The following is a 15,415-nucleotide window of genomic DNA, read 5'->3' as shown; positions in this document are numbered from 1 at the left end:
TGTCAGTATCTGATTGAGGGAGGCAGGTCTGGGGCAGGATGGTGAGTTCATCTTGGCTACGTTAGCTCGGAGATGCTCGGATGGAATTCTCGGAGGCCAGGCTGAGATGTCAGGAGCTCGGGAGAGAGGTCCGGGTTGGAGATAAACTGAGAGTTGTCACTGTGGGCCAGGAAGGGGTCACGGGGTGGGGAGAGAAATAGAGGCGAGAGGGGAACCCCACATTAGAGGCCTTAGGGGCCGGGTAAGGGCAAGGGGGAGCCGCCAGCAGAGGAGGCTGAGGGGAGTGGCTGGAGAGCTGGGTGGGCGTCTTGGTGTGGCCGGGAGGTGACTCTGAGTCAGCCTGACCATGAGGGTCTCCGCTCGAAGCCTCCTGCTCTGGGCTAGAGCCGCGCCCTCTGGCCTGTCGGCAGCCGCCGTGCCAGCCTTCGCACCCCTTCCCAGGCCGGGAACACCTGTCGCCTCGCCTGCCTCCGGGCCTTTGCCGGGCTCCTGCTGCCTGGACCAGCTCCCTGCCGACCTTCCCCCTGTCTTCCGAGGCTCATTTTCTCTGCATCTAAAAGTCCTCCCCTGTCCTCATCCGGCTAGAATGTCGTGCTCCAGGGGTGGGCAGCCTCTGCCCCCATTGGCGCTCCTCGCCGGCTCACTCTCGGCAATGGGACCACCTCTGAGCCGTCTCTTGTGCCTTCACGGCCTCTACTCTGAGATCCCACTTGAGAAGTGATTCTGGAGGTGGACTGAGATCAATCACCCTTCTGTCAGGCAGTGCCTGCTGTCGTCTAGCTTAATTCTCTCTTGCTGCTGCCTAAGTCCTTTTGCCTCCGTTGACTCTTGCTAGGGGGATAGGGGCTAGGCGAGAAGAAAACAGCGGGGGTGCCCCTGTGTCCCCTTGTGTGCCTGACCGTGGTGTCTGGGTCCTCACTGTGGCTGACCTTGAGCCCCTCCATTTAAACTGGAACTCATTTAACCCTTCCCTGGTGTTTGCCGAACACCTCCCGCAGGCCCAGCCCTTCACTGGGGTCTACTGAGGACTTCACGAAACAGCGGACACGGTCCCCCCTGCCCCCAGAGGCCATGCCAGTCATAGGAGGTGGTCACTCTTGTGATGATTCCAGGGCGTGTCGAAACAGCATGTTTCCAGGTGTAGACTCGGGTTTCTGAGCAGCAAGCCTGGGGGGACTTTCTGGAGGAGGTGGCTTTGGCATTGGGCAGACTGGGCTTGAAGTCACTCACAGCATGACAACCTTGAATAGCACTTCTCTTCTGAGTTTCAGTTTCCTCATTTGTGAAAATAGGGACAACAATGGCCCCCCTAGGCTTTTTTTCAACAGAAATTGAGGAGGTGGACATACCACGCCTGACTTCTAGCAGATGCTCAGTAAACAGGGGTCCTTTTCCTCAGCCTCATCTCCCTTGTGTGTAAAGGAGCAGTGATGCGCTCTTGGCACTGACAGCCTGGGTTTGAATCCTTGCCATACCATTTCCCAGCTGTGTGTCCTGGGGCAAGTTACTTCACTGCTCTGTGCCTCACTTTCCTCCTCTGTAAAATGGTGATTGTCTGTGCCTCATAGTGCCAGTTGGAGACCTCATGACTGGATGTGAGTAAAGTGCTTAGGACGGTGGCTACTCGGCTCTGTGCCCTCAGCATGTGCTCTGCTGTCACCTCCTGGCCCCAGCAGTGGAGCGTTTGAGGTCCTCCTGGCAGAAGCGAGTCGGGAGAACAGGGGGCTGAGGAAGCAGCCGGAGGTGGCATCCCTGCCCCAGCCCAGGTGCCATGAGGTAGAGGAGGTCAGGGTGCTCTCCTACCAAAGGGAGAGGGCCCTCGACAAGGCCCACGGGTCGCGTTATTGGTGCAGGGGCTCCCTGGCCCCTGGACCCCGACTTGTACCGAGCTCTGGCCTGCAAATCCCCTCTTCCCACCAGGACACGAGCCCGAGTGAGAGGAGCTGGGTTCGCACCTGAGGAGCACACGTCGCTTCCAGCTGAGGCAGAACTTAAGAGGGAGAAGTGTCTGGAGGGGATCCGAGGACTCTGGAGTGTGCTGTGCAAGAGTGACAGCGACCTTGTCCACGCCCGTCAAGCGGGCCTTCCAGGCCAGGCAGCTGTGAGGGCGTCTGTCACAGCCTTGGAGCCACTTCAGACCTTCTTGGTGCCAGCTGCCCTGCAGCTCCCCCCGGGCCCCGTGCGAGCCATGGTGCTGCGCCTCCGCCCCCCGCCATGCGCCCTGATAGAGAAATAAAACCGTGCGTGGTAAATCGCAGTCCGCCGGCGGCCTCCCTGTCGCTGGGGGCCGAGGCAGCAGGCCTCAGAAAGGCAGCGGTTTTCCCCAGAATGACTCGCCGTGCTGCCTGTTGGCCGCGTGGGCCCCGGGGAGCGTGGGCCTCAGACTGAGGGCGAGATGTCGTGCTCGCCGTCTCGCCGCCCCTGTGACCCGGGCTCTGCCTCCCGCCGTGACTTTGTTGCCTGTTTGAACGTCCCGCTGGGTCCCCCTTGGGCGTTGTCAGGCCCCTTGTGTTCCGACCCGGACACCCCTTCATTTGTCCCGTGTCGTCTCTGCGTTGAGTTTAGTGACCAGGTCCTGTCCCTTGTCCAGGGGCTCCGTGGCACGAGGCTCTGCTGCAGGCCCCCCAGACCAGCTGGCCGAGGCTCCCCAGCCCACTGGGTGCCGCCCTGGTGGGGGCCGGGGTAGAGCCGGGCGGGCGGGCGGGCCGGCCCAGCGCCCTCGCCGACCTCGGCTCCGTGCTTGTTTTCTTGGTCTGCGCTTCCACGTGTCTTATCAGCATGACTCGGGTCCCTGAGTGGGCCCCGGGCCCCTGGCCATCCCCCTCCAGTCCGATCTGACGGTCTGGTGGTGCCACACCCCTCGGGGGCTGCCCGTTGACCACGCGCTTGAGCACAGCCCTGAAGTCTGGTCACCTCACACAGGACACCTCCACCAGCAGGGGGAGCCCCCAGCCCCCCCCCACAACCGCATTTAGCTGGGGAACCTCTCGGCCATCCCGCCTGAGCTTGCCACCCTCCCTCCCTGAAGTCTTCCCCGACCCACTCCCTGCTTGGGCCCCCTGGGCTTCTGAGACACATGAGGGGTCCCACATGTCACCCTGTGTGGCTGTGGTCTGGTGACAGGCATGGCTTGTGCAGTGGATGGAGAGCTTCTTGGGAGCAAGGCCTATCCCGTGCCTGTCATTGAGACACGGGGTCCTGGTGGCTGTGGCCAAGGAGAGTGCGGGGCTGGAGGAGGCCCCTGGGGCGTCGTGATGAACAGGTTGGACCCTCTAGGACCAGCCCGGGGCTGGCCCATGCCTTCTCTGGCTGTGGAGAAATGGTTTGGGGTATCTGGCTGTTCTGGACTGTGCCTTCTCTGGCCCCCATGCGTGGCCAGCCCAGAGCCTAGGTCTGCAGCTGTAGCTGTGCTTATGGGACTCGAGGGACCGTCACTGAGGGGACCTGGGGCGAGCCCTCAGGCCTGCCCTGCTCTCACGCCTTCTCTCCTCTCTCCCCAGGATGTTTGACGAGCGCATCTTCACAGGTACGTGTGGGCACCGTCTAGGCCATCCTGAAGCCACCAAGCTGATGCCCCGAGAGTACTTGAGCCGCCATCACACTGGGCCCTGGGGTGGGGAGGGGGCCTGGGTGTGGCTTCTGCATCCTGGGGCAGATGTGAACCCCCGGCTCCCAGGTGCAGACAGCCCCTCGAGGCTCGGGACGCCTTGGACAGGGAAGAGCCGAATACTGACGTGGGGGACTCGTCTAAGCTGTTAGCATATTTAACTTTAACTTAATTTAGTTCTCAACAGTCCTATGAAGTGGGTTCTCTTTTCCCTGAAGCCCAGCTAGCAAGCAGCGGGGCCTGGCTGCAAACCCAGGTGTGTGGCCCCAGAGCCGGGGCTGTAACCAGTAGGTGGTCCCCCTCTCGGTAGCACGGATCTTGGTGTGTGACGTACTCAGGTCCCGGTTCCCGCCCTACCTCCTACCAGCTTTGTGACCTTGGGAAGGCTCCTCTGGGCCTCAGTTTCCACATCTGTGAAATGGGGTGTTAAGAGTGCCTTCCTCTGGGTTCCTGGGATAATTCAATGAGAGAAGGGTCCCGTGGTATGGCCCTGGGGGAGGCTTGGCCCCTTTCTGAGGGCTCCCTCAGCCCCAGTAGCGTATGCGAGGTCAGGTCAGTGGTTTCTGGCTGGCGTCTCCCCTTCCTCCTGCCCAGTCTTCCAGATCCTGGGCTCCTCAGGCACTGGGGCCCTTGGTCCTTCTCCCCGGGGAGGCATCTCTCCTTAGGACCCATTCCTGGCTGCTGGCTGGACATGGAGCCCACAAGAAGGAGGAGTAGAGGCCAGCCCACCCCCGAGGGGTCCGCCCAAGAGCCTCACACAGAGGTCTCTGCCCAGGTGCCCGCAGGCAGGCAGAGACCAGAGAGCCTTTGCCCCGGCCTCCTGCCCACCCCAACTCTCCTCTCAGGGAGCAAGTTTACCAAAGACCCCACGAAGCTGGAGCCAGCCAGCCCGCCGGAGGACGCCTCTGCAGAGGCCTCCCAAGCCGCCATCCTCCACCTGGCCGGGGCTGCTCGGTAAGGGCCCACCCCAGCCCCTAGCCCACGGCCACCCCTCTGGGCTGAGGCGCTGTTACCTGCAGGGAGGAGCAAGGCCTAGAACTGGCCAGAGGACGCTGGTCCCAGCGCCTCCTGACACCTCGACACCCCGCACAGGCACCCCATAGCCGTGTGCCCTCACCCCACTGTGGGCCAGGGAGAATCTAAAGGAACAGAGAAGGCCAGACCACTGATTTTTTTTCCCACCTGGAGAACTCTTGTCCCCCTCAGGATCTAGCCGTATGTTGCTTGTCTTGGAAGCCTTCCCTGGGGCCCAGACGAAGTTAGGTGTCTGCCTTGCCAGTCCATGAGGCCCTGTGTATCCATGGGCGCCGACGCAGCTCACAGCCCGCTCACTGTCCACCTCTGCCCCCATCCAGGCTCTGGGCTCCTGGGGCCAGGGATGGGCTGTCGATCCCAGAATCCCCGCATCCAGCCCAGGACTGCCCTGGGTGCTCCGTGAACTAACTGAGTCCTTCCTCCTGGGGGCCCTGCCCAGCTTCCCTCCCCAACCCCCTTCCCAGACTTCCAGTGGTGGTCCCTACAGCACTCAATCCCCCCATCAAGTACTGATCAAACCCCCACCGTGCTGAGCTGGGTGGCTCCCAAACTGGCCTGACCCAGGCCTCCCAACTGGTGTGTAAGGTGAGCACCCAGACTGTTCACCCCAGGACAGTGAGCAGGATCCCGGCTGGGCAGCCGGGAGACTGTTGTCCCTAGAGACGGAGCACTGGGAATCTCGCTCCGGGGGAGGGCCAACCTGTGGGGATGGGAGTGAACGTGGTCAGGGCTGCATTCTCAGTTGGCAGCCTCCGTGGGCCCCTGACTGCCTGGAGGGACCTGAGGCTGATGCCATGTCCTCTCTCGGCTTCCTTCTCACAGATCCGACAAGAGTGGTCTCTCCGAAGATTGTGGAGCAGGTGAGGGGGAGCAGGACCCCGCTGTGTGTGTCCTGGGGCGGGAGGGCGTCCACCAGCCCCACCCAGCAGCCTTGGGGAGGAGACAGCTCAGACTGTGAGCCTGGAGTCCTAGTGAATTTCCTCTGCCCACCCCCAGGCCTTAGAGCATGCTGGGAGCTCACTGGGGGCTGGGAGGGGCAGATGGGATGAGGGTGGTATTGTGGGGGAGTTAGGAGACCCAGGTTCTGGTGTCACCACAGCCTCCTTGTGTGTCCGTGGCACGCAGCTTCTGTCTTGCAGGTCTCAGATGCCAGGTCTGTAAATTGAAGACCTCAGGACTGGCCTGAGGGCCTGCCTGACCCTCCAGTCCTGGTCTGGGCAGGAGCGTGGGGGCTGACATGACTTTTCCTGTGCACTACTAACAAGTCACAGACACGAGAATGTTCTGGAATGGCTTGCCCTGCCTGGCCAAGCTCATGCTCACACCTAACTAGATGCATTGTTTCCTCCCCAGGAACCTCCGGGGAGCTGGGTGGGCTGAGGCCCATCAAAATTGAGCCGGAGGATCTGGATATCATTCAGGTCACCATCCCGGGTAAGGAACAAAGATCTGAAGGGCTGCCCCCGCAGGGCTCCTCCTGGACCTGCTGGACTCACCGTGCCCCTCCCAGGCTGTGCTCCTCTGTCTCCTGAGGGCCTCCCCACCAAGAAGGGGTCTCCAGGATGCTGTTTCTCTCGTTTGGTTCTGAGAGAAGTGGGCTGTTGCATGTGCCTTCTGCAGCCACGTCTGCCCTCTGCAGGGAGTCAGGTCTCAGCTCCGACCTTCCTAAAGGCCCCAGCCGCCACCTCTCTGGCCTGGCTCCCCTGGGATCTGTGAGGCAGGAGGGAGGAGAAGAAAAGGCACTGCAGTAAGAGGATCTGAGTCTGACTCCAGACTTGGGGCCCCCGTTCCTCAGTTTCCATATCTGTGAAGAGGGGGATGTATTTGGCTTCTGGAGGCTCAGCATGGGGTACCACTGGAAACCCACAGCACTCCAGGCCCCTTGGGCCCCTGTCTGGCCCCTGGCACAGCTGGTCATTAAGGCTGCCCTCCCAGAGTCTCAGGGCATGGCTCCCTTAAGGGCCTTCTGTGGGTGTGCTGGGCTGGGGTCGCTGAGGGACCATGATGGGGTGGGACAGGCAGAAGATATGCTTGTCATTGCGGAGTTTTGTCTCCAGACCCTTCACCAACCCTTGAGGAAGTGACAGACTCGATGCCTGGGCATCTGCTCTCGGAAGATTCTGGTTATGGGATGGAGATGCTGACTGGTAAGAAATGGGCTGGGGACCCACCTCCCTGGGGAGTAACAGGGTGAGGAGTGGGCCAGGAAGCCCCCTGGCGTTTCCTGGTATTGACTGCCCCTTAGAGGAATCCCACTGTCTTGCCTGATCCCCCCACCCAGGCTGGGTTCCCTTCTGAAAACTTGAAGTAAGCCTTGCTTTATAGGAAGCCTGGTTACTACGTCTTTCCCAGGAGCCCCCATTTGGATTAATTTGTTTGTTTATTCAACAACTATTTATTCAGCGCCTACTGTGTACCAGGTCTTGTGCAAGGTGCTAGGGACAGCGCAGTGACCCAAACAGACGGCAGTCCCTGCCCTCATGGGGCTCACATCCCAGTGCAGGGAGACAGAGAGTAAGCAAATCAATAAGTAAAATAGGAAGTCAGGGGGTGGTAAGTGCTGTGGGGGACACAAAGCCCGGAGGGGAAGTGTTGCAGGCAGGAGGGGGCGGTTACGACAGGATTTGGGTGGTCCGAGAGGACCTCACTGAGAAAGTGACGTTGGAGCAAAGACCTGAAGGCGGTGCGGGTGGGGGCCACGTGGATATCAGCAAAGAGCTTTCCAGGCAGAAGGAACAGCAAGTGCAAAGGCCCTGAGGTGGGCTCTGCCCAGCATATCCAAGAAAAGCAAGGAGGCCCGGGTGGCTGGAGCAGAGTAAGGTGGAGAGGGTGAGGTCAGGGAGTTGATGGGGTGGGTTATGTGGGGTCATGTACGTCAAAAGAAGCAGTGGGGCCTGACTCTGAGGAGACAGGACCCGCTGGGGGGTTGGAGCTAACGAGGGACATTTTTACAGTATTTACTCTGATCAGAGGGTTGAGAATAGACTGCAGAGGAGGGGGACAAAGACAGAACCAGACCATTGCAGTAATCTAGGCCAGAGGAGTGGTTGGGCAGGTAGATAATAGTGGGGAGGGGGTGGGGTGTTGTACGTTTTGTTTTTTTAACATTATTTTTGAAATGTTCAAAAACACACAAAATTGAAAAGAATAGTTTAATGAATCTCATGTACTAACTCCCAGCTCCAACTGTGATCAAGAAATATTATAGATAATAAAAATAAGAATTATCATAGGTAAAGTTTTTTAAAAGTGAACCATTATAAAGACAGGTAGCATGTGACTATAGTACAGAAGGTTTGTGGATATGGCAGCAAATGATACTGGTGCTCAAGTGACTTGACTTTGGAAAGTTCTGTGATAAGGGGCATGGGCCGGGCCAGGAAACTTGAAGAAGAAGGCTGGCATTTGTTTCTTTCCCTTGGTGTGATGTTGGGTGTGGGCTGGAGGGGCGAGGCTGGGGGTGGGTATCGCTTAAGAGCACTATGCAAGAGCATGGTGGGCAGCATGTCAATGACCAGTGCAGAGAGGTCCCCAAAACGTAACATTCTGTGCAAAAAGCACGTGCAGAAGGATATGGACGATATAGCATTTATCTAAATTTGGAAACATAATGTTTTATTAAAAAATCAGGTGCAGGGGCCGGCCCCGTGGCTTAGCAGTTAAGTGCGCGCGCTCCACTGCTGGCGGCCTAGGTTCGGATCCTGAGCGCGCACTGACGCACCGCTTGTCTAGCCATGTTGAGACCGTGTCCCACATACAGCAACTAGAAGGATGTGCAACTATGACATAGAATTATCTACTGGGGCTTTGGGGAGAAAAAGAGAAAAAAGGGAGGAGGATTGGCGATAAATGTTAGCTCAGGGCTGGTCTTCCTCACACACACAAAAAAAATCAGGTGCAAATATGACAGAAGGCTAACATATGTATTCATTCCAGCTGGTGGGTACACGGTTACAATATTCTGTATGTTTTTCTGTACTTTTTATTTAACTTTTCCCCTACCAAAAATAAACAAATCACTGGAAAATTAAGTAAGAAGGTTTCCTGCAGGCCCAGGCGGGTGGTGCCACATTAAATGGTCACAGAATAAAGGGAGAATGTCCCTGCTCCTCGTCTGCTTCTGTCTTCTGAGTCAGGAAGAATGGTCTGGAAACGGGAGAGCGTGAGCAGGACCTGGGAGTCTAGTTCAGTAAGGAGAGACGAAGGGTCTGCGGAGCTGCTGGGGAGGAGTATGATCTCCAGCTTCCAGTGAGGCAGTCCCCAGCAGGAGATGCACAGATCCACCATCCGTCGCATTTGAGAAGTCATGGTGGACGGAGGGTGAGCTGACGACGGAAAACAGACTGCGAGGGGAGGGTTCACCCACATTGCAGACAGGTAGACTGTGCACCATTAGAAGGGACCCAGTGTGGGGTCATTCATTAGGAGTGAGTTGGCTCATAGGACATCAGGATCTTGGCTGACCCTGGGCCATCTGGGGAAGCAGGGGCTGCAGGGGGACCTCAGCTGTCAGTCACCTGGGCAAGGTTCCCCGTGGTTGTCCTGGAGGACTCACTCCTTCCTCAAATATTTCTCAGTTCGTTGGATGAAGGGACTTCAGGCAGCAGGATTATATAATTTGCAGATGCCTTGTGAAGGAACAGGCAGTCCACCCAATGACGTTCCTCGTGGCCTTGACAGACGAGAACATTGGGCTGAAATCCACAAGAAAAATTCACAGCCCAAGGACATTGTCATGGGTTGCATTCCCTGGGGAACAGGCTCTGAGATGGAGTTTAACGTGTGGGGTGTTTATTTGGGGCTGCCCTATGTAAGGGAGGGGACGGAAGCACCAGGGGGCAGAGGGAGGGGTCAGGCTACGATGCAGCCCCAGCGATAGCCTCCGCCAGCCCCACAGGGTGCTCTGGTGCCGCAGCGGCCCCTTAGAGTTATTCCGAGTTGAAACGGGACGTCCTGGCCTTTGTGCCTCCACGTCAGTCGGTCACAGGACGTGGGCCGCCCCCGGAGGACAGTCCTTGAAGGAGTGACCACCTCGGGCTGCCTGATGACCACACTCCCGGCTGCTGGAGCAACAAGCTGTGGGTCTGGGTGGCTACCCCAGTGTCCACTGCAGCGTGGATGGGTGGCTGCACAAGAGAAGACGGCGAGTAAGCAAAACACGTGCGGCCTCAGAGAGTGTGGGCTTGAGCAGGGTGTCTCTTGGGCATCTAATTGGACAGAACTTCTGTTGAGCATGTTGGGAATTGGGTACTTACACGGTGCTGGTAAGAATGCAAATTGGCGAATTCCTTTTTAAAGGAATTTGTCAGCTTGAAGAGCCTTGAAAATGAGCCCCTCCTGGTAGTTCTAGGAATCCAGTCCTAGGAAATTTTCTGAAATATGGACACTGTTTTCTGCACAGACATGTTCATGGCAGTGTTAATAAGGACAATGACAAATCGGAAAGAGCCTGTCCAGCTGTTGGGGAGCTGATAACGATGTCCTCCTCGTGGACTATTTTGCAGCCACTAAATATAGGCATCAGTGCGAGGGAGAATATGGAAGATGCAAAGCTGCTTGTGCTCTGTTTACAGCTGTGTTGAAAACATAATCACTGGTTTAAAAAAGAAGAAGAAATATTGGAACAGGAGCTACTTTGGGTTAAGTGCTTTATTTTTTTCATTTCCTCCATCAGTTATGATGTGCTTTTAAAACCTTGGTCATGAAGAGAGAATATTCTTGTCCAGGCTTGGGCTGGGCGTGACCAGACTTGACAGCAGCCTCTCACAGTGGTGAGACTGTGTGGGGAGTCGAGGTGACCAGAGGCTCCTGATGAGCTGACCGTGTGGCCTGGCTGCTAGGAGGTCGCGTGGCACCTGCCTGCATTCACAGTGGTGTTAGAGAACACCATGGGGGTCTCAGTCCAGAGACCCGGGGGCTGGGGGGGCATGGACCAGCATGGCGCCATTTCTACTGGAAAGGCTTCTCACTCCTGGTTTGACAGTGGGAAACTGAGGCCAGGCAAGGCCAGTCCACCTCCTCAAGGTCACACAGCTTTGGGCGGGAACCCAGGTTTGCCAACTCCCCGTCCAGGGCTCGTTTCAAGGCACCCCACTCACAACTGATGAAGGATGGAGATGCTGAGGTTTTAGGACCACCATGGATTAGAGGGTTGTGTACGCATGTATGTATGTGTCCATGCGTGTGCTTTTTCTGTTACAACACGTGCGTTGGAAAATAAATGCTAGAGAACTATGTAACACGGAAAGGAAGAGCTCCCACGGCCCCTCCTCAGGCACCTGGTAGTTTGTATCCATCCTTCCTGTGTTTTCTCCTCACATTAGTGCTAACATATGTTGTTACTGTGTTGCACAAATTGTCCCTCGTTCCCTCCTCTGGGGCGTTGGGTCCTTGGGTGTCTCTGCAGCTACATGGATGGGATTTCTCTGCGTGGTGTTTGTCCTGTCGGTGTGTGTGTCATTTATCATTTATTGAGCTTGTTTCTAGCTACTCCCTGTTGAAACCAGGAGGCAGTGAGCACGTGGACGGGCTGTCCAGGGTGGACAGCCCAGCCTTCCACGGCTGGGTGGAGAATCAGGCAAGTTCCCCACGTTTGGAATTTGGGCCCCCAAAGTACTCAGGTCATCTCCCACTGCCTTTGAAAGCGCCCCCCCCCCCCCCCCCCGGCAGAGAACCCAGCCCAGCTTCCTTCTGTTTCGGGAGCCCAACAAAAAGGCTGACAGAAACCCCTCCTGAGAGGGAGACGCACACGTCCGAGTGGGGCCCCTGTGGATGCCTCGTCTCCTGCCTGGCTCTGGATTGTTGCTGCCCCCCGAGGGGTGGAACTGCACACATGGACAGCTCACAGTGGGGACAGACCCCATGGCCAGGTCTCCCCTCCTCATGCACGTAATCAGTGCTCCAGGTGTGAGATCTGGGCAGCTTCCTTCACCACAGGATGGAGACGGCTCCCTGACTCGTCACAGGCCCCTGCCCAGGGAAACCCTCCCTGGTGGCCCTGCTCGTCCCTGTGTCCCCAGCAGACTCATCTCTTCCTGTTTTCCCTTTTCTCCATTGTCAACTTAAAAAGCAAATTTGCCTGTTATTTTATCCTCAGAATGAGTTTATTCGGGAATAGCCAAAAGGCTATTCAGCATGTGCATGCTATGGCAAACCATAGGGAAATCCAGAAAACAGGAATGGAGCTGCCTTTATGGAGAAAAAAGGGGAGGGGGAGGGGCTGTTGTAAATGAAAGTCCGCTCAGGAAAGGAACCATTCAGGGTGGTAACGGCTTCTCACTGGCTGAGCTGTTGCCGGGCGGGAGAGAAACCTTCCTTCAGTGGTAAAGTAGTTGTCCTTCCCGTGGGAGATGCAGACCCCCTGTCTCGTCCTGGGTGGTGTCCTTGACACGTGCGATAGGGTGTGGGAGCGCCTCCTGCAGGCCTTCCAACTCCAGTTTAGTTAAGGTTTCTTTTATTAATTTCTATACCTCTAGAAATGGCAAAAATGCAGTTTATTGCTTTGGGATGCCCAGAAGCTGACCTTGACACAAGTGCATTGGTTTGTTTGGGAGGAGGTCCAGGACTGAGCACACAGCAGTTTTACCAGGCCCGGTGCCACTGGGGGTAGCTGGGCAGAGGGCCCGTGCGAGTCTCATAAAGCCTGCACCTGAGTTAGGGCAGCAGAGTGAGCCGGGGCTGGGCTGGTCATCCGCCGGGTGGTCCTCCATCCTTGGTTGAGAGCTGTTTCTGGGGCATTAACCACAGCACTTGGCAGCTTGCGGGTTCTGCTCCCACAGCCAGAATGAAGCCTTCAGGCAGGGTCAGATGGGCCGCCATCTGCTGCCCGCAGTGTGCCCATTTCCCTGAGGAAAGTTGAGCCTAAAGCTCAAGGCCAGCCCTTCACCTTTCTGAGTTGGCTGAGCATAGGGGAAACCCTCCAGAACCTTCCAGTGCCTTCCAGGCTGAGTCACAAGGCTTAGGCTTGTCTGGTGATCCCAGATGTGGGCGCACCTCTGCACCATGAGCGAGCCTTGACCGTGGACAACTTTCCTAGGGTCAGCCCCTTTCCTTCCGGCTCACGAGCCCACCTGGGACAGCGTTCCGTGTCCGTCACCCCTGGGCACTCTCTCTGAGCTGGCGGGAGAGCAGCCGGGCCTTGGCTGGGAGTCTGCAGACCTGGGGTCCAGCCGCTCCACCGTTCAGCAGCTCAGCTGCCCGTCGTGAGCTGGAAGGGGCCGTGTAGGGGTTAGTCCTGCGTGTGGAACCCCTGGCAACACAGCACCGGCAAACTTCCTAGATCACAGCTCCCCTCCGATTGTTTCAAGAGTTGCAAGTCCCTCGGTGCGTTCCTCCTACGCTGGCAAGACAGGGCTGCTGCCGACGGAGTCCCTGCAGCCTGCTACAGTTCGTCCCCCACCCCATTCATTCCCCTCCCACCGTCCGCACTTGTACTTCAGCCTCCAGCCAAAACCTGTCGTGTCTTGAGTTTGCCACCCGCCGACCACTGCTCCTCCCTCCCTGCCCATGTTCTCTCACCCCACTCTGTTTCCTGGATGCTCGGATCCAGCCCAGGTGTTCCCCTCCTGCAGGAGGCCCCCTGTCCTCGGCCGCCCCCAGGCCAGCAGAGGCCCCCCACCCCATCCCCATACAGCCTCCGCACTTACCTCCTGTGCCCTCGCTCCCTGTGGACGAGCGTCTAGGGACAAGGTTGGGTCCGTTGCTGCAAGCCCAGGCCAGGGCCAGTGCCCCTGGACCACCTGACCTGGGACAGCTCCATGTCCCCCACCCACCTCTCCCTCTGTCCCCTTATCCAACTCTTTCTTGGTGGCGTCACCACCATCTGGCGTTATATGTCACGCCTGTCATCACCACGGGATGACATGGCTCTGCCTCATGCCCGTGTGTCCTTGGTGTAGAACAGCCGGCACACAGGAGGCTGGAGGGCTGGCTCGGGTTGGGTTCCCAGGGGGTGTGTACCAGATGTGATGGGGCGCTGGGTCTGAACCCGCCCTCCTTGCTTGAAGGCGAGGGCAGGGTGCCCGTACAGAGTCAGGGTCCCTGATCCTGGCTGGGCTCGCCGTTCGTGCTCCTGAGCCTGGGCCTGCCAGCCTGCGGGCCCTCACCTGCCGCCTGACTTGCGGCACAGCATCCAGGCAGTGATGAACGTGGCTTCCTGGCACCTTCTGTTCTCTTGCAGACAAAGGCCCCAGCAAGGACCCTCAGCCTGAGGCAAGACCCTTGGAGGGTGAGGCGCTGTCTACCTCCCACCTTTCACCCCCTCACCCCATCTTTCCCCTCCCTGCCCCTTGTCTCCCTCTTGTCTCTGGTTCTATCCAGCCCCCGGTCTGGGGTGGGAATCCTGTGGGCTGCCTGAGGCGGGGAGGTTTGTAGACCTGCCTTCCAGAACCAGGAGGTGCCTGGTCGGGTACAAGCACCTCTTTCTGGAAGGGACAGCGCCAAGCCTTGTGTTTATACACACCTTCCTTCTTCCCACGAAGGTTTTAAGGTTGGGGTCTGAGCCTAGTCTTCCTGAACAAGTAGAATTGAGGCACAAAAATGGCATTGTGTCCAACAGACATGCTCATTCTCAGGGACACTGCTCATTCCCTTCCTGTTGAGAGTGGGAGCAGGACAGGAAGGGAGATCAAGGTGAGGAAGGGTCTGTTTCCTCTCGGGTGTGTCTGCCCCTGAGATGGAATGAGTGGATGTCAGGAGAGAAGTGTTACTTCCCCAAACCCAGCTTGCCAGGGGCTAACCATGAAGTTGGCAAAGTCCACTACCACCTGGTGGCAGCATACTCAATTTGCAGGTTTAGTATTCACCCACTAGCTAAGTCACTTACTGAGCTGGTCTAGAGTGACACTCGACCAGAAAGCCCCATGGTCGTTCTTAGGCCACAAAACCTTCCAAATCTCCATTCAGGCCTGGAGATGCCCTAGACCTGATTTCACAAGCAGATACTTGAGCCCGGGAATCGTGCACCTATTTGGGGTGCCGTTTCTGAGGAAGTCGGTTGCCTGCAGCACCCCCGGCCTTCCCCAACACCGACCGGGCAGTTCTTGGTGCCGGCAGAGGTGGGATGTGAGCTGAGGAGCAGGGTGCTGCTGCCGCTGGGGTGGCCCCACAAGCTGCCTTTTGCCTTCCAGATGGCCACGGCGATGTGATCCGGCCCCTGCGGAGGCAGGTGGAGCTGCTCTTCAACACTCGATACGGTGAGCGGGGAGCGCCCGCGGTCGGGCCCCTTGACCCCTCCGGCTGCCCTGTTTCAGACGGACTTCGGCCCGGCCCCTAGTCCAGCTGCTCCCTGCACAGGGACAGGGAGGGAGGGGTGACACCCAGCCCGGGCCGCCTCGGCCAGCAGGCTCACCCTCACTCACCGTCTGCCTCCGCCTCAGCTCAAAGGGCTGTTCTCCCGCCGCGATAGCCAGCCCTCGTCCTCATGGACAGCTGCGTGCGTGCAGCTGTAGCAAGCACTCTCCTGCTAGAGGAACCAGGAGAGAGGAGGCAGGGGGAGGCTGCTCTTTGTTAAGCACAGGGGTCTGCCAGGTGCTGGCTCCGCTTCACACTCCCCGTCGCGCAGAACCTCTGTGTCCTAATCCCCGTTTTACAGATGAGGGCAAAGGAGGCCTGGGGACGCGATGTGTCTTGTCCGAGGCCCCGCAGCTAGTGAGTGGCAGAGCCTGGCCTACGCCTCAAATCTGTCCAGTTCCTGAGGTGTGCTGGGCCACACAGGAATTTGGGGTTATTGACGGTGGCAGGGGGACCCTCTGGAGGGCCTTTCTGGCAGCATGA

General features: G+C 58.0%; 1 protein-coding gene across 7 annotated transcripts in view; it reads left to right on the top strand.

Annotated features, from left to right (window-relative positions):
- The window catches only part of GTF2IRD1 (GTF2I repeat domain containing 1), a 114,719-nt gene that overhangs the window by 53,262 nt on the left and 46,042 nt on the right, over positions 1-15,415 (top strand). For all 7 annotated transcript variants that reach the window (XM_058568948.1, XM_058568950.1, XM_058568953.1 and 4 more), the window contains 7 exons: positions 3,501-3,526; positions 4,453-4,561; positions 5,465-5,502; positions 5,996-6,076; positions 6,700-6,789; positions 13,821-13,868; positions 14,770-14,835. In XM_058568948.1, coding sequence (XP_058424931.1) covers positions 3,501-3,526; positions 4,453-4,561; positions 5,465-5,502; positions 5,996-6,076; positions 6,700-6,789; positions 13,821-13,868; positions 14,770-14,835 — 458 coding nt within the window. The remainder of the gene's footprint in view (positions 1-3,500; positions 3,527-4,452; positions 4,562-5,464; positions 5,503-5,995; positions 6,077-6,699; positions 6,790-13,820; positions 13,869-14,769; positions 14,836-15,415) is intronic.

This window comes from Diceros bicornis, chromosome 26 (genome assembly GCF_020826845.1).
Source record: "Diceros bicornis minor isolate mBicDic1 chromosome 26, mDicBic1.mat.cur, whole genome shotgun sequence".
Taxonomy (NCBI): Eukaryota; Metazoa; Chordata; class Mammalia; order Perissodactyla; family Rhinocerotidae; genus Diceros; species Diceros bicornis.
This window is presented reverse-complemented; position numbering and strand designations above follow the sequence as displayed.